Source organism: Rosa chinensis, chromosome 4 (assembly GCF_002994745.2).
Source record: "Rosa chinensis cultivar Old Blush chromosome 4, RchiOBHm-V2, whole genome shotgun sequence".
NCBI lineage: Eukaryota > Viridiplantae > Streptophyta > Magnoliopsida > Rosales > Rosaceae > Rosa > Rosa chinensis.
The window spans coordinates 15,664,809-15,688,653 of NC_037091.1; the positions used below are offsets into that span (position 1 = coordinate 15,664,809).

Genomic DNA, 23,845 nt, shown 5'->3' on the forward strand with positions numbered 1-23,845 from the left:
TCGCATTGTATTTTAATTTTCCTAACGTCAACTTCTGCACCCTCAATTCGTACGGTACCAGCTGTAATTACCCTATTAAATTTCTGATCAAGGAAAAAACAATAGAAAAGCCAAAATATACTTGACCAGTTGCCACGATCCACGCGTAATATTCAATTATGAACAACCGGGTTTGGTCGAGAAGACTACACTCATGGTGGTGCGGATCATCATGTTCCGCATGACTTTTTGACCCTACTCAAAAGGAGGAAAGACTAAAGATGAAGCAAATAGGTCCCACGGCGCCTAATTCTTGAAATCTGGAGTTGCAGCATCTTTTCTCGATCTGTGACTTGAAAATAAGTGGAGACCTCTTTACCTCTCCAAGCTTCATCTGCAAACTTCCAACCTCAACTTCTTTTCAGTTTGTCCTGCGACAGTTTTAGAAACGAGTTAATTAATCAGCTTTCATGGAGCTGTCATGGAAACTATTTAAGGATGCAGGCACTCAGTTTACTTTCAAGTTCAACTTGGACGCCAAGTGCTCGTCCGCCAATATGGCCATCCATCCGGTCCTTCTACTGATCATGTAGTCATGTACGTATGCCTGTGTTCTTGTTTTTCATTTTGTTTTTGGTATGACTCTTTGCTCTTGAGCTCTCTATGTTTTCGAGTGACTTTGTGGAATTGCAAAATCATCACTCTGTCCAAATTGCATTTTTCCCAAGCGATCCACAATAAGACCTATATCGTTAATAGAAGTAACTCTAAATTTTACGTATATATGTACACCATATAAATGATTATATGTGTGTGTGTATCAGATCCTATCTAGAGCGAATCTTCGATTTGACATTACATTGCGCATTTAGAGTTTATGGTCACTTTTCGGTTGCATATCTACATCTCGACCGTTTAGTTTTCAGGTATTAATGTATATATCATCTCTGTAAATTTTCAGCCTAATTGATGATCATTAAAGCATTGATAACTGCCTTAAAGTTAGTACGGTTCAAGTTTGACAGATTCAGTTCGTCCATTGGTTTAAGCGAGTTAGATACCTTAACGATAATTAATTTGACTGAAAATTTATAAAGATTATCTATACATTAGTACCTAAAAATTGAACGGTCGAGATGTGAATATGCGACCAAAAAGCAACCCTAAACTATAAATGCGCACTTTAATTTCAAAGTGAAGCTTCTGTTTGGATAAATATATATATATATATACAGATCCTATCCAGAGCGGAGGTCCGCTTTGAAATTAACTTGTGAAGTTTGAGTTTGAGTCACTTTTCGGTCGCATATCCACATCTCAACCGTTCAGTTTTTAGGTACTGGTGTATAGATCATCTCTGCAAATTTTCAGCCAAATTGATGATCTTTAAGGCATTGATAACTGCTTTAAAGTTAGTACGGTTCAAGTTGACAGATTCAGTTCTTCCATTAGTTTAAGCGAGTTAGATACCTTAACAATCATCAATTTGGCTGAAAATTTGCAGAGATGATCTATACAGTAATACCTAAAAACTGAACGGTTGAGACATGGATATGCTACCGAAAAGTAACCGAAAACTCAAACTTCACACGTTAATTTCAAAGCGGAGCTCCGCTCTGGATAAAATATATATATATATATATATATATATATTTATATAGGGTCATTCTACTAAGGGATCCCTTTTCTAGGGATAGGGTATTAGACCAACTTTTCGATTATATTTCGCAATCTCAACCGTTCAGTTTTTAAGTCCTAATGTGCAGATCACATCCGCAAATTTTCAGTCAAATCGATGATCGTTAAGGTATCGAACTAGATTAAATCAATAGACAAACCGAATCTGTCCAACCTGAACCGTTCATACATATAATTGTAAATCGCAGTTTTGAATGTCTTAACGATAATCAATTTGGCTGAAAATTTGCAGATGTGATATACACATTAGGACCTAAAAATTGAACGGTTGAGATGCCAAAATATGATCGAAAAGTTAGTCTAATGCCCTATCCCTAAAAAATACCCAAAAAAAGGATCCCTCACTATAAGTAATAACAATCATATATTATGTGTGTTGATTTTTATTAATAATCATATATTTTGTTTGATGCAATGGAATGAGTGAATAATTTTTGTTTACATTAATTTTTTTTGCAGAATTGATTTTTAATGATTGATTTAACTTTTGAACGGTTAAATTATGTTAAATCTATGATTTAGACTGCCACACAAATAAGAGAATTTGAACATATTGTTATGAACACAAGTATTTTTATTATACTTTTCTTAAACTATACATTTATGTGTGTTGCCCGTCTAGTTTCATTTTAGCAGAATATCGATGTATAAAAGCAAAATTATACTTGAATTATTTTTTAGGCACAACAAAGAGAAATGTGACTTAAGTAATGTCACATATTCTCTAATTAGTAACTAAACAACACTGTAAAATAGAGATGAAGAACAGCCCTGCCCGCCCCCTTTTAAACTGGCTTATTAGTGTTTCGTGCCGTGCTCAGGTCGGGCAATTCATTATGGTGCCGGGCTCGTGCCTGCTCATTTACTTAAACATTAAGTCTGGTCCGGCTCATGTCCCGAGCCCATATTGTGTTGGGCCAATAAATAGGTCGCGCTTGTGTCACCCCAGTATAAGGTACGATTTTAGAATTTTAATTTGCGTAAATAAAACTTGATTTTCTATAACTATTTAGAAAATAAAAATAAAAATAAAGTTCTACAATTTTTTTCTTAATCTTAATTTTTTAAGATTAGTTTTCTAATAATTTTTTATAGTCAGAAAGAAAGAAAGAAAAATAACTCAAAAATATATTATTGTGAGATTAATCTTTATTAATAAATATATATTTAATATTTAGAAAAAAAAGCTAATAACTAGTTAATACTCTGTAGTTTGGGTCCAAAATCAATTCCTCGACTTTCATATTCATCAAAAACACCCATACACTATCATTTCTAGTCCAATAGGTCAATCCGTCATGATTCAATCAAATTCAGCTATTAAGTTGCTAATATGGCATTCCAACTCAGCTTTGGTGGGGCTCACAAGAAAAGGAAGATCTCCAAATTAACCCTAGATCTCTTCTAACCCAGATTATACTAGAGAAAAATTCAGTCACCATCCCCAAACTATGCTGCCAAGGCCAATTTGATACCCGAACTCTCAAAAGTATCAATGTGATACCCAAAGACCTATTTTGACATCAACGTGATACTTCCGTCCAAAATCTCTGACGGTACCGTCAACTTGATAACGTAGCGAGCACGCGCCATGCATGTGATATTTTTATCAAGGGTAAAATAGTCTTTCACTATCAACTAATTAAAAAAAAAAAAAAAAAAAAAAAAAAAAAAAAAAAGGAGCGTGAACACTTGAACAGAGAGATGGCTCTCTCTCTTTCCCCGTCCCTGTCTCTCTTCTTCTTCTTCTTCTTCTTCACAACCCTCAGCAACTCTCATTCTTCGACATTGAAACCCAATCAAATTATAGTTCTAGCAGAAAATCCAGAGATAGAAATTAGAAAATTAGGTCTCCCCTAATTCCTAGAGGAACAAACAGAGTCAATAAGGTGCTATTTCACTCTCTCTGATTTCAATTCATTCCTTCCGATTCCGCAAATGGCACACTTTTCGTTCCAAAGAGACTACCAGGTCGAAGTTTGCAGCAAACTCGAAGGCTTTCTGGGCTCGTACTACGAGGCCACCGTTGTCGCAAACATGTGCACCAACTATGTGATCTAGTACACTGCCGCCGGAAATCAGGGAGGCTAATGCTATGTTTCATGTGGGTAATAGGATCAATGCTTACGATCTTGATGGGTGGTGGGTCTGTACGATTTCATCAGAGGAAAATGGGTCTGGGCTTCAGTCTGTGTTTTTCGAGACAATTGGGCAGGAGCTTGATTACCCTGTTTTGAAGCTGAGGGTTTTCGAGACAACAAGCTTCTCCACAGTCTGTGTTCATCAAGATTGGTGCAATGGAAACCGGAACCGGGTCTCAAACAGAAGGCGAAATGCAAATCCCAACTCTGCTTGCAGGTGTAATAGGCCCAATTGAGGTCAACTTTGGTCCTCTTGGCATCCTTGATGTTCCTCCCCGCGAAACCGGTAGTGGAGAAGCTTGTTGCCTTGCTCTCGGCTTAGATCCCAGACTCCAGAAGCCAAATGCGACCTCATTGACCTGCAAATCTTTCGCCTTTTTAGAATCGGAAACTCACCGCCCACTGATTGGGATTGGAGTTTTCAAGGCCGTCGGGGCTCAGATTGGGATTGGGGCGGTAACTGTCGTCGGGGCCAAGCTCGCGTTCGAGGCCGAAATTGGAATCCATTTTGGGGTGGGTGGTTGGTGGCTATTGATGTCGTCAGGTAAGTAAGGAAGTGTGGTGGCTGAGCTTGCTTCGGAGGTTGCAGCGTTTTGGCTAGAACAAATTTAGCTGAACAAAATTCCAGAAGAAGAAGAAACAATGAAAAGAAAAAGAAATGAATTAATAAAAACAAAAGGGTAAATTAGTCATTTAACTTTCTTTTTGTCTCCACGTGCTTGCCACGTCAATCAAATTGACGGCACTGTCAGAGATTTTAGACAGAAGTATCACGTTGATGTCAAAATAAGTCTTTGGGTATCACATTGATACTTTTGAGAGTTTGAGTTTCAAATTGGCCTTGGCAGCATAGTTTGGGGACGGTGACTGAATTTTTCTCATTATAGTATTATAGCCGCAACTCTTGAAGCCAAAAGAGAAACCTAAGGCCATTCAAGCATGATTCAATTTATAGCGAACATGGTCCTTATTGAGGTGCTTGGTCGAAGAAGTGATGCCCGACGGTCGATTGTAGCAAGGAATGGAATTGATGATTGGACTAGAACTTGCAGAGATGGCCAGCAATGGAATTTGTTAAGATAATCGGACTGGAATTTTCTCAGCGGTGATTGATCTGGGTTTCCAGCGTGGAGGCCGGCGGTGAGAAGTGGTGTCCGCCGGGCAAAGAGCTAATACAGCGAGATTGCGGATGCAGCGAGATGCTCAGCGAAGAGCCAATGCCAAGCTGCTAGGTGCTCAGAGCAGTGATCCGTGGTAACTTATGGCTACTGCCCGGCGCCATTGAAGACTAACCAATCTGCTCGACACAGTGAAACAAATGCAACTAGTCTTACCATAAACGAAAAGAGGGACATATTCCTGTTGATGTTCTATTCCTGTTGTTCCAAAAATTTTAAAACTCAAAATCAAATTAAACTAGCCAAATAGCAGAGCATCATCATCAGCAATAACATAGAATAAAATCATCAGCATGCTATATAACATGAATCAAAAAAAGGGAGAAGATTAAACACAAACAAGTAACTAGGAACTCACAGATGAAGCTGTTAGGCGTTGAAACTGCACTAGGAAAGACACCAATTTCTGGACAGAATATTGGTATTTGAAACGAGTCAATGGTTGGTCTATTTTCCTTGTTCAATAGGTTTTGTTTCTAGTCTAGTTTCTCTAGTTCAGCTTCAGCTTCCATTAGACTAGTTGTCGTTTTTTCTTTTAACCTGGGTGTTGTTTAATTGAAACTTATAATGATTGTTTCTTTAATTAGTTGGTATCACCGACTGATATCCATTGATGATAAATTAATGGCTTTCTGAGGCTTATGAATATATAGCTTTCTTCTTTTGAATATTGAAAACGGAAGAAGGGTTTGAGCCTTCACTGTTTAGATTTCATTCGTTAGTTTGTTACAAGTGTGCCCCAAGTTCATGGATCTTAGGATGGGGAAGCAATTTCATGGCAAAGTTGTTGGTAATGTTGGAGAGATTTTGGATGAAATCTGGGTTAGAAAAAGAGATTTTGGATAATTTTTGGGTTGGAAAGAGCTAGGTTAATTTGGAGATTTTTCTTTTCACGTCGGCCCCATCAGAGCTGAGTTGGAATGTCACATCAGCGACTTAACGACTAAATTTGACAGAACCATGACAGATGGATCTATTGGACGAGAAATGATAGTCTGAGGTGTTTTTGATGAAATTGAAAGTTAAGAGACTGAATTGATTTTGGACTCAAACCATAAGGTAGTAACCAATATTTCTCTCTTAAAAAAAATATTTATGTCAAAACAAAGATATAATATTTTATTTCACTACTTTGATAACATTAATGAAATAACATTGGTGGAATTGTCATGAGATTTTGAATAAAGAGGTCTACTGTTCAAATCTCATCATTGTAATTTTTTAATATTTTTAAAAACAAAATGAAATTCTTTGTTTGTAACGGGCTGACCCACAATTCGTCGTGCCAATGAGCCAATATTCCTCGGCCCAACCCAACTCGTTTGAATAACGTGCTCGGATCATGCCGGGCCACTAACGGCCTTTGGGCCGTGCCTGGCCATTTTTAAACGTGCCAGACCCATGTCGTGCTCGTGCCTAACGGCTCGTTTGCCACCTCTACTCTAAAACCAAACAAAGTATAAAACCCACTTCTTCTTCTTCTTTTTTGTGGGGAAATTACTGATCATTCCTTGTACTTTTCTCCTAAAAACAGTTCGGTCCATCGCCTTTTTAATTAAACAATTTAGTCCTTATTCTCTCTAGTTTTCATACAATAGGTCCAAAATAACTATTTTACCCCTCACTTCCTTTTTTTTTCCTCTTTTTTTTTTTTTAAATTCTTTTATTTATTTATTATTATTATTATGTTTTCTGCATCTCTCTCTCTCCCCTCCTAAAAACAAAATCCCTCCCTAAAACTCTCACAGCTCTCTCTCTCTCTCCCTCTCTCTCGCTGGAGTCAAACTCTCAGTGTCCTTCACCTAGGGATTGATCCGAAATCTGAATTCAACGACGACGATGTTGTTGAATCACTTGCAGAATGGGATCGAGGCGCCGAAGCTGGCCTGGTCTAGCCTTCCAAACTCGAATGAAGCCGAGAACGACGTCGTTGGGTTGAGGAAGAAGGACGACGAGGGCGCCAGTTTAATTTGGGGTTTCTTGGAGCTTTGAGTTTAATTTGGGTTTTGTTTTCGCCTCCTGAATTTGGATGAATCACTTACAATTTTGAGTTTAATTGCTGGTTTAAATGTTGGAGCTTTGGGTTTAATTTGGGGTTTAATCTGAGGTAGGCAAGCTGCGAGTGGAGCTCAGTGGAGGTGAGTTGGAAATGGGAGTGGAGCTGCTACCTTAGATCATAGAGTATAGTGGTAACAATCGTAGCGACCTCTCCAAGCATGGTGGCGGATCAAGCGGTGAGGTTGATGCTAGGGTCGTTGATGATTACATTCATTGGTTGAGCCTGAGTGTAGCTGGAGATCCGACTGCAGTGGTAGGGAAGAAGCAGGTTGTTGACAGCGTGTCAGATCCATTGGTTGTGATGGACTAGATGGATGGGGTGGAGTCGTGGGTGACAGTGGAGTTCGTGCGAGGCACATGCATGCCGGCTCCTAGTTCTTCTCAAGGGTTTGGGTTTGGTCTTTCTGGGGTCAGTGCGGACGAGGAGAGAATGAACAGATTGGGGGGAGGGAGGGAAGCAGCAGGTTGTTGACAGCGTGTTAGATCCATTGGCGGTGATGGATTAGATGGATGGGGTGGAGTCGTGGGTGACAGTGGAGTTCGTGCGAGGCAGATGCATACCGGCTCCGAGTTCTTCTCAAGAGTTTGGGTTTGGTCTTTCCAGGGTCAGTGCAGACGAGGAGAGAATGAGGAGATTGGGGGAGAGGGAGAGAGAGAGAGAGAGAGAGAATAAAAAAAAAAGGAAGTGAGGGGTAAAATAATCATTTTGGACCACATTGTGTGAAATTTGAATGTCTGAGCAGTAATTTGTTAAAATTAGGATAGTAGGAACTAAACTGTTGACGCCCTAAAAGTATAGAGAGTGACCAGTATTTTTTTTTTTTTTTTTTTGGTTTTTGTCCATTTACCCCATTTCTAGAGATTTTTTCCTACTTACCCCATTAAGTTTTTTTTAATTTCCCCTTACCCAAAACAATCTAAGGAAGTCTTCCCTAATACCCTATTAAGTTTTTTGTTTTTAATTTTTTTTTTAGACTATTTTACCCTTACCCCTTTGTTACTTAGAGAGAGAGAGAGAGAACAGAAGAGAGAGGAACCATAGGAGACTTCGCCGGATTCCCGTCAACTTCGCCTGATTTCGGCCAACTTCACCGGAATCCGATCACCTGTTGCCGCCAGCTAGACTTTTCTGAAAACCTCGCCGGAGATCCCCAAAGAGGTCGTTAGAAAGGTTTATTGCCTCCCAATACGTCTATTGCCCCTAAATAAACGTCCATTACCCTCAAATAGATGTCTATTGCCCCCTATTGCCCACCAATAGAGGTTTATGAAACCTCGCCGGAAGTCTCCAAAAAGGTTGTCAGCAATCTCATATGGGGCCGGAGAGGTTTATTAACCCTCCGAATATACTTGTATTGTCCCCCGATAGAACTTTCAGTCTCAAGAATGGGAACTAATCTCCGTAAAATTAGACAAATAAAACTTTGATTAATGAAAAAAAAAAACGAGAAGATTACAACAATTCAAAATATTTATTGCCCAATAGACTTTTATTAGACGTCTATTGGGGAGCATAGACGCCTATTGCCCCCTAATAAAACATTTCTTTTTCTTTTTTCTTTCTTTCAGGGCTTTCTGCCCCCACTACAAAAAAGAAAAAGAAAAAAAAAGGGATACGAGGCCTGAGTTGAGGTACTCCGCCGGATCGGGTTTTGCAAAACGATGGCGGCTGATTGTTCCACGTCATCGACGAGGTCGATCGGAGCAGCAACGACGACTGGTGGTTATGCAAAATGATCGGAGCGGCTGGTGGCTATGAAAAACTATCGGAGCAGAGGCTGGAAGCGTCGTCGACGAGGCTGGGAGCGACTTGAGAATCGCCTCCAGGTTATCCAGTTATTTTCCGGCCATTTTGGTACCCTCTGGCATCGGAGCCTCCTTCATGGAGCAACCGAAGCTCGGAGGTGTCGGGTTTGAGTTGTCGCCGGCATCTAGAGAGAGTGGCAGTGGAAGTAATTGTTTAATTGAGTTGAGGGCAAAATGGTCATTTGGTGTTAATTTGGGTAGGTGGGAATAAAAATCTGTTGCTGAGGTAAGTGGGATCATTTTTGCTCAATTCTGTGCTTTGGGTCAATGACCTTTTTTTTTGTCAATGAAAGATATAATTAGATGGTTCAAATGGTACATCCAAATACAAGAGGTACAAGAGACCCCAGCAATAAGAGGCACATAGGCCCCAACAACAAGAGACACATAGGCCCAGCAATAGAGGCACTTAGGCTCAGCATAAGCAAAATAAAACTCATAATGGGTTTGGCCAAATTACAAGTAAGAAACCCAAAGATAAAAGAAAGAAACTCTAAAATTTCTAACAGCCAACACATCTTCATCAGCCACAAAGTCTTCCTGCCGCTGAAGTCAAGCTGTTGCTTGACGTGAATTCGTCGCCGCAGCATCAGATCGTACCACCTTGTCCACCGGTTGTGACACACGCCGGGCTCAAGAACGTCCAATAAAAATGATGCAGAACGGATGGCAGCCCAATTCGAAGAACAGTTAGATCGTGCTAAAGGAGGAAAACGAAAAGGTACTAGTAGACACGAAACAGCTCGGTGTCCAATTGGGACGTGCCTTACCTTTCCGGAAAGGGAATCGCGCCAGAAACAAGATAGCCATGAGCTATGGCATTTTTCGGGCTTTCGGGGTCATTAGGGCCTCAAAACTGCATTTTTCTATTTTTCGGAGTTTTGGTTTTCCTAATTATTTTTGGATTGTTTTCGTTTTTACCCATGTCCTTTAGGGTTTCATTGTTAGTCGCCCTAGGGTTACTTTTCTCTTATTTAAGCAGCCGCAAGCGGCTGCAGAACCTATCTTTCAACTTTTAATCAATAAAATAGAGAATTTTCTCTTTTATTTCTGGTAGACTCCAGAACCCTTTTGTTAGGTTTATTGCTGGTAAACCTAGTTATCAATCCGACTGCGTCAAAAAACTGAGTAATCGAAGAGGGAGTGATTACTGAGATACTCTGGACACCCTCTGTTCAGATAACAAATTTGCTTTCGTTTTAGTATAGATAAACGCTTTAGTACTAGTATCAAACCCGCTTCTTGATAATAGTATTAATATAGATAAAACTGAGAAAGTTTTAGACAAAGTGGGTTTGTCTCCCCACTTCTTAATAAAAACCTGTTTTAGTTTACGCTTTCTTCTTTTTTAATTATTTAGATTCAAGTCATCCTGCTATTTGTCAGCTTTCGTCAAAGTCGGTATAACTTATGCGTCATTATCCATTCAAGAATAAACAAGTCTTGTCAATTACAAGTTGCATTGATCATTATACACCGCTTCAGATGAAATGGTAGAAAATAGGACCACATATTAGCGTAAGAAATCAAGTCTTATTTGCGGCCAGTTGATGATCTTTCTTTGCTTAGTAGTCTTGAACCAGATGTCTTCCACCGCAAGAGATCGAAATTCCATTCATAAATTCAGTGCGTACCGGAGTAAAACCGATCCATATCCAAAGCTTGAAGCAAGCCTCAATCTTTCCCCATTCAGTCATCCGACCATGTTACTTGTTAAAGACTACGAAGCTTATTCATGGTTTTACCTAGTTTGGTACTTTGTGGAAATGGTAGATTTGCTTACTACGTTCTCTTTGTTTTTGTTTACATGTTTCAGCTTTACGGGGTGACATTATTATAAGTTATATTTATAGATGTTTCAGCTCAGACTTCAGTATATACAGTTATGAATTGTTACTCCGTTAATCCATCATTTGGTATGAAAAAAAAATGAGAGTGAGAGAGAGAGAGTAGTCCAGCATGAAGAAGTGAAGCATTAGCTCCCCTGTATCGATAGCTCAGATATATGCAACTATAGTAGAGGTCTGTTGATTGGCTTGATTAGATTCTACTCAGCATGACTATTCATGCTCATCCGTTATTTCTCACTTTTAGAGATGTACAGAAGTTGTGCTCGATTTAGGGATTGCGGTTTAATACTATGTGCTCGGATAGTAGGTCTTTTGTAACTTGATGGTGTTCCCTAATAAATCTTAATTCGAGCACCGTTAGTTCTCGTCTTACTGGTTATTGTTTGTTATATTACCTCAGGTTTCCAACTTAATTTTGAATGCCGAGACATTAGAACCAGTAGCGGGAAGTGACAGTTATCTGGTAAGGTATAAGATCATGTTATTACAAATTAAGTCAAATAGGTGCTCGAATAATTCACGGACAGTGTTTTCAATTTACGCTAAATTTGGTTGATCTTTGCAGATATATGTTAATTGGAGAGAAAGAGCTAAGAAATGCACCTTCACAATCTGAAACCATATTGAAGCTGCCAACCACGTAAACTATTTAACTTCAATCCTCATCACGTTCCGATCTGATCTATGTGGTTATCTGCATATGTGGGCGTTTAGCAGATTGGTTAGAAACCAAGTCCGACAGTGGAAGTCATAGACATTCTTCATAGGGTAGTAATTACCCTAAGCTCAAGCTGACCTAAACTACATTGGATTTGACCTCAAAGTCAAAGGATGGGTACGAGAAAGTCTACCTGAAATGGAAAGCATCGATTATGGAGTCCACAACTTCAACTGAAGCGATCATAATGAAATGGATCCAAGAGGTTCAAGAGCTGAAAGAGCTCTCAAAGAACATTGTTGGTACCTTTAAATGAGAAGCAGAAGCTCCCTAAGAGGCACTCAAGGAGCTAGCGCTGCAACAAAGCGTTTTAACATAGACCTAAGAGGTCCCAGAGATTGCAGCCCCCTAGATGTCGATCAAAGAGAAAGTTGTATCCAAGAGGTCCTTCGAGTTCTACTATAAGGTGCCTGAACATTGAACCCAAGAGTTCTATGATACCCAAGAAGTAGCTAAAGATTGGAACCTACATGTCACTAAAGTGGTATCGAAAATTGGACCCAAGAGGTCTGAAGTTGCACCCAAAAGACTCATGAACAGGTTCCACCCCAGAAGTGCCTAAAGAGCTTGGACCCAAGAGTCTCTGAAGTTGCACCCATAAGATGCATGAATTAACAAGTTCCAACCTGGAAGTGCCTGAAAAGCTTGGACCCAAGGGGTCCAAAGGCTGCACCCAAAAGTCCAAATTTGCACCCATGAGGTCACTAAAACAAATATACGAAAGTGAGAACCAAAGATGTCCTTTGAGTGGGAGCCAAGAGGTCAAGCTCTATGAAAGCTGGGTGCAAGAAGATCAACTATGCTGACCAGGCAAACTTTAGAAGAACAAGAATTGATCGAAGTACCCAACCTTGTTGTGGTACTTCTTCTAATTAGTCCAAAAAGACGTTTGCCTCAAGGCAAGAAAAGATCCTTGAAGTCCCGCAGAGACCTAAATCTCAATTTTACTTGGGGGTAACTTTCTCCACACTCCCAAGGGGTGTTACTTCACAATCCAAGGAAATTTGCTTCTCAAAGCATAACAAATATGTATACTTTTCTCCAGATCCTGATGGCAAGGTACATATTTCTATACGCTAAAACTATCAACGAGCAATCTTACTTAAACATCAGCATCTTTAATCAGTGCCACATCAGTTTCCCAGGCTAGGTTTCGATGTTTCTTGCAAGTTTTGGTGGATAATTAGGGATGTCATAATTCCAAACATTTGAGCATAATTCTATACGCTGAAACTATCAATAAGCAACCTTAAAAATGGCATTTCAGAAGTAATTTCAAACATGTCTTTAATTTGGTAAAGTTTGGCTAATATGACATTTTCATTAATTGAAGAATACATATATGCCTTTTTGTCTTATATGTTGGGTATTTGGTAGGAACTTTTCTTGCAATCTGTTGGAAAGATCTTCCCTCGCGTTGACAAATTTCTTCCCTCGCGTCACACAAATAAGGTAAGTCTCAAATGCTTATTAGCTTCATCCGTCCAAGTATAACCATCACATATCTATGGCATGTTTTTACTAATAAGAAATTGGAATGGAAAGAATGATAATGGGGTCATTCCAACGTTTCTTACACAATACAGAAAATTAAAAATTTATACCAAAAATATCTTTGCTTTCATGATGATACCTAAATGCCATCAAATTTGAAGCTTAATAGATTCTCTATATCTTCTTGTTTTATGGGAATACTACAATATTAAGACTAAAGATTAAACAAGACGTTACATCGCCGCTACCAACAATCTCTCATTTGATGGGCAATCTAGAAAATGTCCTGCATAATTCTATATCAATGGGCTGGGCTGGAACACTGGCCAGTTTCGTAAGTCCTGTTGGGTTAAGGTCATAGGTTTGCCCTGTCCCTGGTAGTGTAGGGTAGCCTCCCTCTTACTGAACTTTTTGTAACAAAAAAAAAAAAAAAAAGATTAAACAGGACATCACATCTTTTTTGGAGTAGGAGTAAATGAGAGACCACCTAACTTCAGAAGCGCTCTAAATGCAAACATTTTGAAAATAACAAACTATGAAACCAACAATTAAAAAATCAAACACTTAACTTAGGGAGCTCAATGTGTCGTTTCACATATAAAAGAAGGTTAATACTCCAAAACCTAAACCTAGCCATGCCTAGGAGGAGGCACAACATCATGTTCCTCTTTTGATGCAGGGCCATGAGTTAAATATGTACAAGACATTCCAAAAGTCAAAGAAAGAGTAAAACACGGGAGTTCCAATCACCAAAAGTAGAAGCGATCATACGTAGATGTAAGTACAACAGTAGCAATCCTAAGAAAAGAGTTGGCCCAAAATAATCCTAAGGAAAGACCCACCAACTAGAGTCATGTTACTTTGGTGTCGTTAAGTTGAGACATTATCGGTACAATAATGGATCATGGGCCACACTCGTCACTGTTTAGCATAGTATCAGAGTGGGTCCCTCTCCAATTGTCATGGACCTAATTTGGGTTCCTTAAATTGGCCATTGAAAATATTTCAAATGAATTGTTACTTAATTGGACAAGTCTTCGATGTGAGACTTGTGCCCTAATTTCCAATGTGGAATTGAATTTGTTAATTGATTGCATGTGCAGACCTAAAGCGAGATTGCATATGATGGGGCATATTAGAGAGAAAAGATTCTACATTAGAAAAATGACAAAAAATAATATAACTTATAAGTGGGTGACTCCACTCAATTGTACTGAGACATTTTATAATTAAAATTCAACACATAATGAGTAGTTAAGTGGAGACAATATCAATACATTTATGGGTCATGGACTCATGGCTCACATATGCCGCTGTTTAATAATTCATACATTGAGAGAAAGGGAAACTGTTGAGAAGGAAGGATGATGGTCCAATTAATGGGTTTGGTGATGTGGCTGCAGCAATAGTAGGTTTTGGGGTTTTCTATATTCAATTGAGCACATTCGTGAGAGAATGTGGAAAAATTATTTCAGAGTTGCCGCATCTATTAATCTTGTGGATCTATGAATGGTAAAATGAATTGAAACAATACGAAGCACCACGCATAAAATTCAACCAAAGAAACACCACACTAGATACAGCTAGCCGGACAATGTTGTCTAGACCTGGAGAGTTAGTGAACATTGGACCAGAGTGGCCTCTCAAGAATAAAATGTACACATTTTCATCACAATATTGGACAACCAAACAAAAACATAGAAATTAAAAGAAAGTCAATGGATTTCGCTACAACACATCAATGCACTGAACATCAAGTAGACTAATTTGATTAAGAGGTAAATTAACTCCATTCATGGGTAGACTAGTATGTATAGGAGTACTTCTATATCAAACTAGTCTATTTATGTGTTAAATTAAGTCAACCTCTATATCGAATTAAGACTACTTGATCGATGTATTTGTACATTGATGTATCATAAAACTTATCACAAGTGAAAAATGCAAAACTGATTATTTGCCGGTGTTTAAAGGTCTTCATGCTCTTCCCCTTTCTGTACAGCTACATACTTCATCTGTTCATCAAGCTAATTGGCTTTTCTTCTTCAAACATCATGTTGATAGATCATAATTCTAATGGGATGGTGCAATACTTTTCAGCAAGAGAAAATAATGAAGTTGCTAGTTTGCAAATAACTAAAACATTCAATTCCCTACGTGGGAAACAAGAAATTTCACCGTTAATGAGGAAAAGAAATCAGTGAACCACAAAGCTAAACACTAGATATTCCATTCATCTCCTTCGATGAAAATGTAGCGAAAAGTTGCCATACTTGCCAAAAACAAAAACAAAAAAACAAAAACGCGAACTAGTCAACGAAATGAACGTGAAGTGTACGTTGATACTCCTAGCAGCCAAATTATAATCAGACTTCAACTAACTCATGGTTTCCTCGAATCACAGTCTCACTAGTCATTTCCACTCTTACCCTTGTCGTTGAAAAAAAAACAAACTAAAGAAAAACACAGCGCAGCTCCTCACTCTTTTCCGACCACGTGGACCGCCGCCACAAGTCCTATCTTCGTCAGATGGTAGCTACTCGCTATTACTTCCGCTTCCGTTTGGTCGCTGTCGCACCGGAATTGACTGGTCTCTTCTCCGGCGTCTCCTCAACAGTTCGCAGATTGGACCCTTACTACGATCCTATTTCTCCAGTGGTCAACCACTCAACCCGTTGGCAACAAGTGAACGGCACTTAGCCGCACCACCACGTGGTGCTGCTAATCAATCAGTGTCCAGCAGGGGTGTATTTTGAATATTGCACTTTTAAAAAGCAGGAACAATTTCAGATTAAGGAAAAAAATTTTTGGTGTCTGAGTCTGGTACGTCTGACGTACGCAAGATTTTTTCGAGATTTTTATAACTAAACCTAGGGCTGCCACTTGGTTTGGTAATTACCAAACCGACCAAATACCAACCGATGTTTTAGGTTTGGTAAACCGATTTTTTGGTAATCGAGACCGATAAAACCGAAATTGAAAATTACCAAAAAAGTTGGTTTGGTTTTGGTAAATACCGAATCTACCGATTATCTAAATATTAGATTTATATACTACAGTTTTCAATATACATACATGTATATTAAGAAATAAACATAAAAACTTTTATAATAGTTTGAACATTACTACATATATTACATCAATAGTACATGTATTTTAAGTAACCTAGTCAAAGATGGTTAAATAACCTAATTTTATTGAAAATTGCTAAAACTGGATGTCATATGTACAAAAGAAAGCTATAATTAGTAGATGAATACAAAGTTTATGATTATAAAATTCAAAAACCTAGTTTTGTTCATTCTAATTTATATTATAAATAATTAGTTGTTCTAAAATCGGTAATATCAAAAACCGAAATACCGAATTTGGTAAATATAATTAAAAACCAAAAATTTTGGTTGGTAATTGGTAGCTCAGTTTTGAAACCGGAAGCTTTAATTTTGAAGTTGGTAATACCTATAACCGATTCAAACCGACTGAGTGACAACCTTAACTTTCTAAATCTGAGGATAAAATCGAGAATATAATGGAGGAAAATTGAGAATATAAATTATAATAATCATTATATCAATAAATTGATACGTAGGTGATGATGCTGGACGATGGTCATGGATCCTTTGTGGTCAATCATGGATAGAAGACAAGGAATAAACTGTCGCTGTCGCCACGTACTTGGCTATCGTGTTTTGATGTTCTAGCAAAATCCAGATTTTTTTTACTTCAGAGGAACGCGGTATTACGTAATTAAGTAAACCCTACTGGCCACCACCGTGCGTGGCAAGTCTGGGTATAAAGTGCATTGTAGCAAGGATTTCTCATTTCCACTTTCTCGGTCTGAAGACAGCATCAGTTGCATCCATATCGGTGTTCTTGGTCTGGAGAGGAGACTACAACACCGGGTAAGTGTAAATTCTGAACTACAGCTTATTATAGATTGAAGTAAAATAATCAATTTTTGAAGCGAAAAATCACTCTCAGAGTGGATATATGAGGGGCACAGATCTAGACTGAAAACCCTAACTTGTTGCTTTCACGATCTCTCTTGTAACAGCTCACAGAAGGATGAATCACTCAATTGGGTTGCCTTATAACCCAAGCAATGACTTGGAGACCGGTCTGAAGGAGGATCATGTTGAGCGCATGAACCGGTGGACGGTAGACATCTCATTCATCAATTAATGAATTTTTTTTTTGGGTGTAATTAGTTATGATTGATACGTACCTCAATTTTAATTATGTCTTATTTTGTTGCAAAATTAATCATTTTGTGGGTGAAATTGATTCATATTTCTCGTGCATAGTCTTCATCTTGCACTTCTATGTGGCCAGCTAATTGGAATTAATATTGTCTATATTTTACTTCAGGGGGTTCTATATATCTATATAATTTTGTCCATTACTAAGTCTAGCTGGTTTGTTTCTTTTCCGGTACGTGTTGTATGCTTAATTACTATTAGTGCTTAACATTTTATCAAACAGGGATTTGATATTAATTAGGTCAATTTTTCAACTTGTATATGTAATAACCAAGTAATTATTATACGTGTGGGTGCCTAGATGGGTTTATAATTTAAAGAATATGCTTTCTTGTTAATGTGTTCAAATGTGTGTGCGCGCCTGTGTGTATGAGGGTGTCCATTAATAGATTAGAGTTAGATTTCGTGGATGCATTATCTGTAGCTGCAGTGAGTTTCTCAGTTAGTCAGAGAGAGCTTTGTTCATTCTCAACATGGGAAGGCGAGCTTTATCATTATATATGAGTCTTCATAAGCATAAAATGCTATGTCCATGTAAATATTGTGCTAACAGATTAGACCAACTCATTCTCTGACTCAACCATACCACATTTTCTTGCTTCATGCACCTTGCACGCTTTTTAGTTAATTATGTACGTAGATTAAGTAGCATTCTCACTCGTAATTTCTGCTAATTAACTGTCCTAACATATTTGTTGCAATGGTAGTTTGCCCATATCAGTGATCCTTGTTCTCTCTAGTCGTTCAATATACTGTGAAACTTATATTTCTGATGATCGATCCTTTGTGTTTTATTTCTAGCTTCCAAACTGGTTTCCATTATACTTTTGTTCTTTCTAGTGCAATGTATATAGTGAAGCTTATATTTCTGATGATCGATCCTTCTGCTTTGTTTCTAGAATATTCCAAACGGGTTTCCGTTATACACGTGATATATCAGCTAGCTTAGGCTTTCAGGTTCATTTTATTTTGGTTTTATATTGGAGAATCAATGTCGGATCGATGCGTAGTACACTTGGGGCCCGTTTCATAAAGCATATGGGAGAAATGGATCGGAGAAAGGAGGGAGAATATGCCAAAGAATGTATGAAATGAAATATTGGCAAAAAAAAAAAAACTATTTGAAGTGATTTGTACTTTCCATGCCAGTTTTCGTTTTCTGCATTAATGAATACATTTGCTCCCTAGTCTCCGGCCTCTATATCCCTTTCATATACTTCCCTACCAGTTATCTTCAAACCAAAACGGGTTCTTAGTTGTTGGAAAAGAGGTCCTAGAATTCTCTTTTTCAAAACTTGTGCTGAACTGAATATTGTTTCATTTGTAGCTAGCGAAACTATATCTGAAAGCATTGCACCGATTCCGTCACACACTAGTCCTGAAAAAGGCAGAAGAAAAGAAGCAGGCAGCAAGGAAACTACTTCGAGCACATACCCAAGCCCTACGAGTACGTTTTGTAATCTGAAACTATTTGTCTTACCTACAGTGCTCTCTGCTGTATAATGTTTTGTTTTTGTATTAGGCTGCGGCTATCTTCAAAGAAGTTGCAGATCAAGTGAAAGGTATTTCCTATCCTGAAGCTTCTCCTTTTCAATACTAGTCTTTACGATGGATTTCATCTATAATAATAATGTTTTGTAATCAACTTGTTAATTCTGGTTGTTAGGGTCTGGTGATTATTTTCCAATTGAACCAGATGAACTTGCTCGTTTGACGAGGAGTAGTGATGTTGATGCTCTGCAGCAATATGGGGGGGTAAGTGCAACAGAGAACGAATGTCATGCTTTGTTTATGTTTATATATGAGCTAGATTAAAAGATATTGTTACTTATAACATCTTTTGTTGTTCCTTTACACCAGAAGGAAGGCTTGGCAGATTTATTGAAAACAGATTTAGACAAGGGAATTGGTGGGGATGATTTACTAAAGCGGACAATTAAATTTGGATCAAACATATATCCTCCAAAAACAGCAATGAGCCACTGGGTAAGTTTGTTATAGTTGTGCACTTTTGAATTTCCTACATTTGGAATAAGAAGAAAAAGAAGAAGTGATACATTATGCTATTATAATTAATCTTTTTTTTTTCTTTTCAATTGTTTTATCCTGCTGCATATCTGATAGACATGTCTTCGGGAAGCTCTGTACAATTTTACTCGGATCGTTTTGGTGATTGCTTTTATGGGTTCTGTTGTGATGGGTATTCTGGAAGAGGTGAGCTTGGAGTCTTTAAATGCCTAATTAATTGCATTAAATTAATTTAGTTTTTAGTACTCTCACAAAGTGGGAGTTCTAGTTCTACTCACCACTCACGGATAATTAGTTGTTGAATGTTTAGGTTTTATGTAATAAAAAAAGTATTCTCACACAGTGGGATGTGACGAAGGAAATTTTTTTGGTCCAAAAACAAAGAAAAGGTTCTGTTTACTAAATTGACGTTTCAGATCCATACTTATTAGAAGTAAATGAGATTTTTAAGCCAAAAAAAAAAAAGTAAATGAGATTTTAGTATCATGGTCGAAGATTTTACTAAATTATTGACGTTTCAGCTCCATATATACTTAAACAGCTAGGTTAATGTAGCAGAGCTATTGTCTTCAATTTATTTCCGGTCGGCTATACAGCTTATACTCCTCTCTTTTATTTCTTGCCTGAACCCTAGTCATGCATTGTTATGCTAGCTAGCTAGCTAGCTATCTATTTTGTTGTATTTCAAATATCAACAATTTGCTTTACATCTCTTGTGCTTGTGTTTTCTCTATTGCTTCCAGACTAAAAAGCTGGGATGGCACGATGTGTTCAGCGTTGCTATTGCAGCTGCCATGTTCATTCTTATCACAGGTATTAAATTAACTTTTAATCAATATGTTGTTGCAGCATGTACCTATCTTACAGATATTATCTTATCTCACACTTTCATTTAACATTTACTAACCGAGACAAAGAAACAATTAACATTTATTATTTTATTGATTCCTTTCTGCTGGCATCTTTTGTTTACAGTCTTATCTGAGTATATTCAAGCTCGTCAGTTCCAGCATATGATTATCAGGGAGGAAATCAGAAACATAAAATTGAAGGTGTGTTTCCCTGCCCTATTCTTCTCTATATGTATGATTTTCGTTTCTGTTTTCTGTTTATTGATTTGAAGGTAGTCAATGTTCGTCCTTTCGGTTAAATTGTTGGTTATCACAAATCCCATGAGGTTTAGTTCAATTGGTGAGGGAGAATGGAAAATTAGGTTAAATAAAAAATTCAATCTCTTACAATGTAACCAGCAAAAAAAAAAATTGTTGGTTATTATGGTTGTCTTAGCAACTTCATGTGTGTGTAGACACACACCCATTATTACTCATCAAAATTTTAGTCAAATTGATGATCGTTAAGGCATTGATAACTGCCTTAGAGCTAGTACGGTTTGGGTTGGACAGATTTAGTTCGTCCATTCGTTTAAACGAGTTAGATACCTTATAGATTATCAATTTGGCTGAAATTTTGCAAAGATGATCTATACAGTAGTACCTAAAAACTGAACAATCGAGATGTGGATATGAGACCGAAAAGTGACCCTAAACTCTAACCTCGCTCTGGGTAGGATGTGTGTGTGTGTTTATATATATATATATATATATATATATATGTATATATATATTACTCATCGTTTTTTATACCTTGTTGTTTGACATAAGTATTGAAACTCATTTGCAATCATTTGGTCTAACATGAGTGTTGAAACATATTGACCTTCTTTAATTTGGTTTTGATCTTCGATTAGTGACTCTTATACCGTTGTAAATAGGCTCAACAAACATTTTCTGATGACATATGTTATCATATTTTAAGTATAGCGAATTCACATGCACTTTGTGCATGTTCATTGGCTTTCTATCTACACAAGAGTTCATGAGCAATTGAAGTTGACAAAATGAGTTTATGTCACACTCAACATAGAGGACAATAACTAGTGATACCCTCCTAAAACTTTATATTTTGAGTTAGGGTTATTATCACAAATGGTACCTGAACTTATCCTCTATTTTATCGATGGTACCTGAACTTCAATTTTGATCACAACCAGTACCTGAACTTTTCGAGTTCATTTTAAATGGTACCTAAGGCCACCTTCGATCACTATTCCGGCCAAAAAAGCCAAATCTAAAAAAACAAAAAATAAAAAACCAAGTTCAAGGCAAGTCTATTACAAAAAAAATAATCACTATATATGTTCGCAACCCTCGAAATTATCAAAAATCATCACTATGATTGCCTCCCATGTCGTTTTTAGTCGGAATAGTGATCGGAGGTGGCTCTAAGTACCATTTAAAATGAAATCGAAAAGTTCGGGTACTGATTGTGATCAAAATTGAAGTTCAGGTAGGATCGATAAGATTGAGGTATAATTCAGGTATCATTTGTGATAATAACCCTTTGAGTTATATAAGTTAGGGTGGTCAATTCTTGAATTTTAGAATGTTCGTAAAGAGTCTAATTTGGCTTTTTTTTTTTTGAATGGAAGATGTCAGCCCTTTATTAAAACTGAAAAAGATTACAGACTACAAACATCAGCTGCAACTGCAGCTGAAAGAAAAGGAGGAGTAGAAAAGTAAAAACAATCTTGAGATACAGAACAAGCATGAGTTGCTAGCTGATGAGCAACCATATTACCCATTCTACCAATGTGAACCACCTTCACAAACGAAGTGGATTCCAGCAACAGAACCAAATCATCATATAATCTTCCGAGGATAGATGTATTGCTAGTAGTAGACTCACTCAATTGTCGCTGGACATTCAAGGCATCAGTCTCCAAAATTGCCGGAAGATAGCCGTGCTCCATGGCAAACTCAATTGCTGTTTTGCACGCCAAAAGCTCCCCGTGTTCCGGTGAAAGCAGATCGGTGACTGGACAAGCACCACCTGCTAGCATAACCCCAAAACCATCTCGAACGACAAACCCGATACCTCCACTATGAGTCACATGATTGAAGGATCCGTCAACATTTATTTTCAAACATCCCACTGGTGGAGCAGACCAGCGCACCACTCGACGTCGTCGTTCCCCAACATCTACTTTTTTCGAATTATGGAATTGAAACTCTTGTAACCTCGACATAGACCCAATGATCACATCACTAACTGCCCCCCTCTTCTGGCTCCAAACCCTCTCATTCCGCTCCTTCCACACACCATAGAGCAAGAAGATGAGAGTTCCAAAATTAAACAGAGACAACTCCTGTGCACATGAGATCAACCATAAAAACAGACTACTACTAATAATCTGGGGTCCATAGCACACTTGTTTTAGAACAGCATTGGATTGGAGTACCGACTGAGTGAAGTTACAATCCCTGCACAAATGTAGAGTAGATTCATTGCACTCCTCACACAGCACACACATTGTCGAATCCAATTGCACTCTCCGCGATTCCAGATTAGCCAGGGAAGGCAATATATCCAAACAAATTCTCCAAAAATGAATCTTAGCCTTACTTGGCACATTTGCTTTCCACAGTTTCTTCCAAATCACACTCCCCATAGGAAGAGCTAGAGGACTATAATTAGGGGAAGAGGAAAGAAAAGAATGATATGCTGACTTAACTGAATACTTACCATCCGTCGTCAACTTCCACACCAACCTATCTGCTACCACCCTCCTACTCAGTGGCATAGATGTGATCAACCCCACTTCCGATACCGGAAATAGCCGCTGTAGGAGAACCCCATTCCACTCCCCTGTGTCCCCTATTAAATCACTGACTCTACTAACCTCAGATTGGGCCAAAACTGAAAAAGTAGGTTTCCCAGTAGTTAGTCTCAACACCCAATTATCCGAGAATACACCAATATTTCTACCATCACCAACCTGCCACCAACAATGCTCTCTTAGCAAGTCCCGAGTAGAAAAAATACTCCGCCATGAGTACGAAGGAGAGGCATGAGTAGTTGCCTCCCAGAATGAATTGTCTGGATAATACTTTGCCTTATACAATCGAGCAACAAGAGATGAAGGATTGGTAATTATGCGCCATGCTTGCTTTGCTAACATAGCCATATTAAAAATAGACAAGCTGCGGAAGCCTAAACCTCCTTCTTCCTTCGGATTACACAAAGCACCCCACGTCTTCCAATGTATCTTCCGTTTATCTAGCGTGCTCCCCCACCAAAACCTAGTACACATTTGTTCCAAGTCATCACAAAATTTTTTTGTCAATTGGAATACACTCATAGCATAAGTAGGTAGAGCCGAAGCCACAACACGAATAAGAATATCTTTTCCAGCCCCGCTTAACAGCTTCCCCTGCCAGTCAGAGAGTTTCTTCGCCAATTTATCCTTAATATACTGAAAAGTAGCAGATTTCTTGCGCCCCACGTAAGTGGGTAGCCCCAGGTATTTATCATGGACATCAACTATTTGCATCCCCATATAACTAGCCAACTCCTCCCTCATCTCAATTGAGACGTTCTTGCTAAAAGCCACAGAGCTTTTGTCAAAATTAACAAGTTGCCCTGATGCCCGACCATATATCTCTATGACATCCTGAAGCTCATAGCAATTCTCCAAAGAAGCGTGAGCATAAATCATGCTATCATCAGCGAATAATAAATGATTAATAGGAGGAGCATTATCACACACCTCTATTCCGGATATCAGGCCCAAAGCTTG

General features: G+C 38.2%; 1 protein-coding gene across 13 annotated transcripts in view; it reads left to right on the forward strand.

Moving 5' to 3' along the window:
* Positions 1–259: 259 nt before the first annotated feature.
* LOC112196403 (calcium-transporting ATPase 10, plasma membrane-type) overlaps positions 260–23,845 on the forward strand; it is a 37,548-nt gene continuing 13,962 nt past the window's right edge. The window contains exons 1-14 of one of the 13 annotated variants that reach the window (XM_040518485.1): positions 261–576; positions 2,499–2,632; positions 11,111–11,178; positions 11,276–12,487; positions 12,806–12,880; positions 16,512–16,824; positions 16,977–17,080; positions 18,509–18,628; positions 18,704–18,743; positions 18,848–18,936; positions 19,042–19,167; positions 19,306–19,395; positions 19,953–20,022; positions 20,185–20,261. In XM_040518485.1, the coding sequence (XP_040374419.1) occupies positions 16,988–17,080; positions 18,509–18,628; positions 18,704–18,743; positions 18,848–18,936; positions 19,042–19,167; positions 19,306–19,395; positions 19,953–20,022; positions 20,185–20,261 (705 nt within the window). In that variant the 5' untranslated portion in view covers positions 261–576; positions 2,499–2,632; positions 11,111–11,178; ... (2 more) ...; positions 16,512–16,824; positions 16,977–16,987. Of the gene's footprint in view, positions 577–2,498; positions 2,633–10,429; positions 10,630–10,865; positions 11,014–11,110; positions 11,179–11,275; positions 12,488–12,805; positions 12,881–16,511; positions 16,825–16,976; positions 17,081–18,238; positions 18,266–18,508; positions 18,629–18,703; positions 18,744–18,847; positions 18,937–19,041; positions 19,168–19,305; positions 19,396–19,952; positions 20,023–20,184; positions 20,262–23,845 lie in introns of those variants that run through there. The other 12 variants (XM_040518489.1, XM_024336732.2, XM_040518483.1 and 9 more) reach the window with 12 other exon arrangements.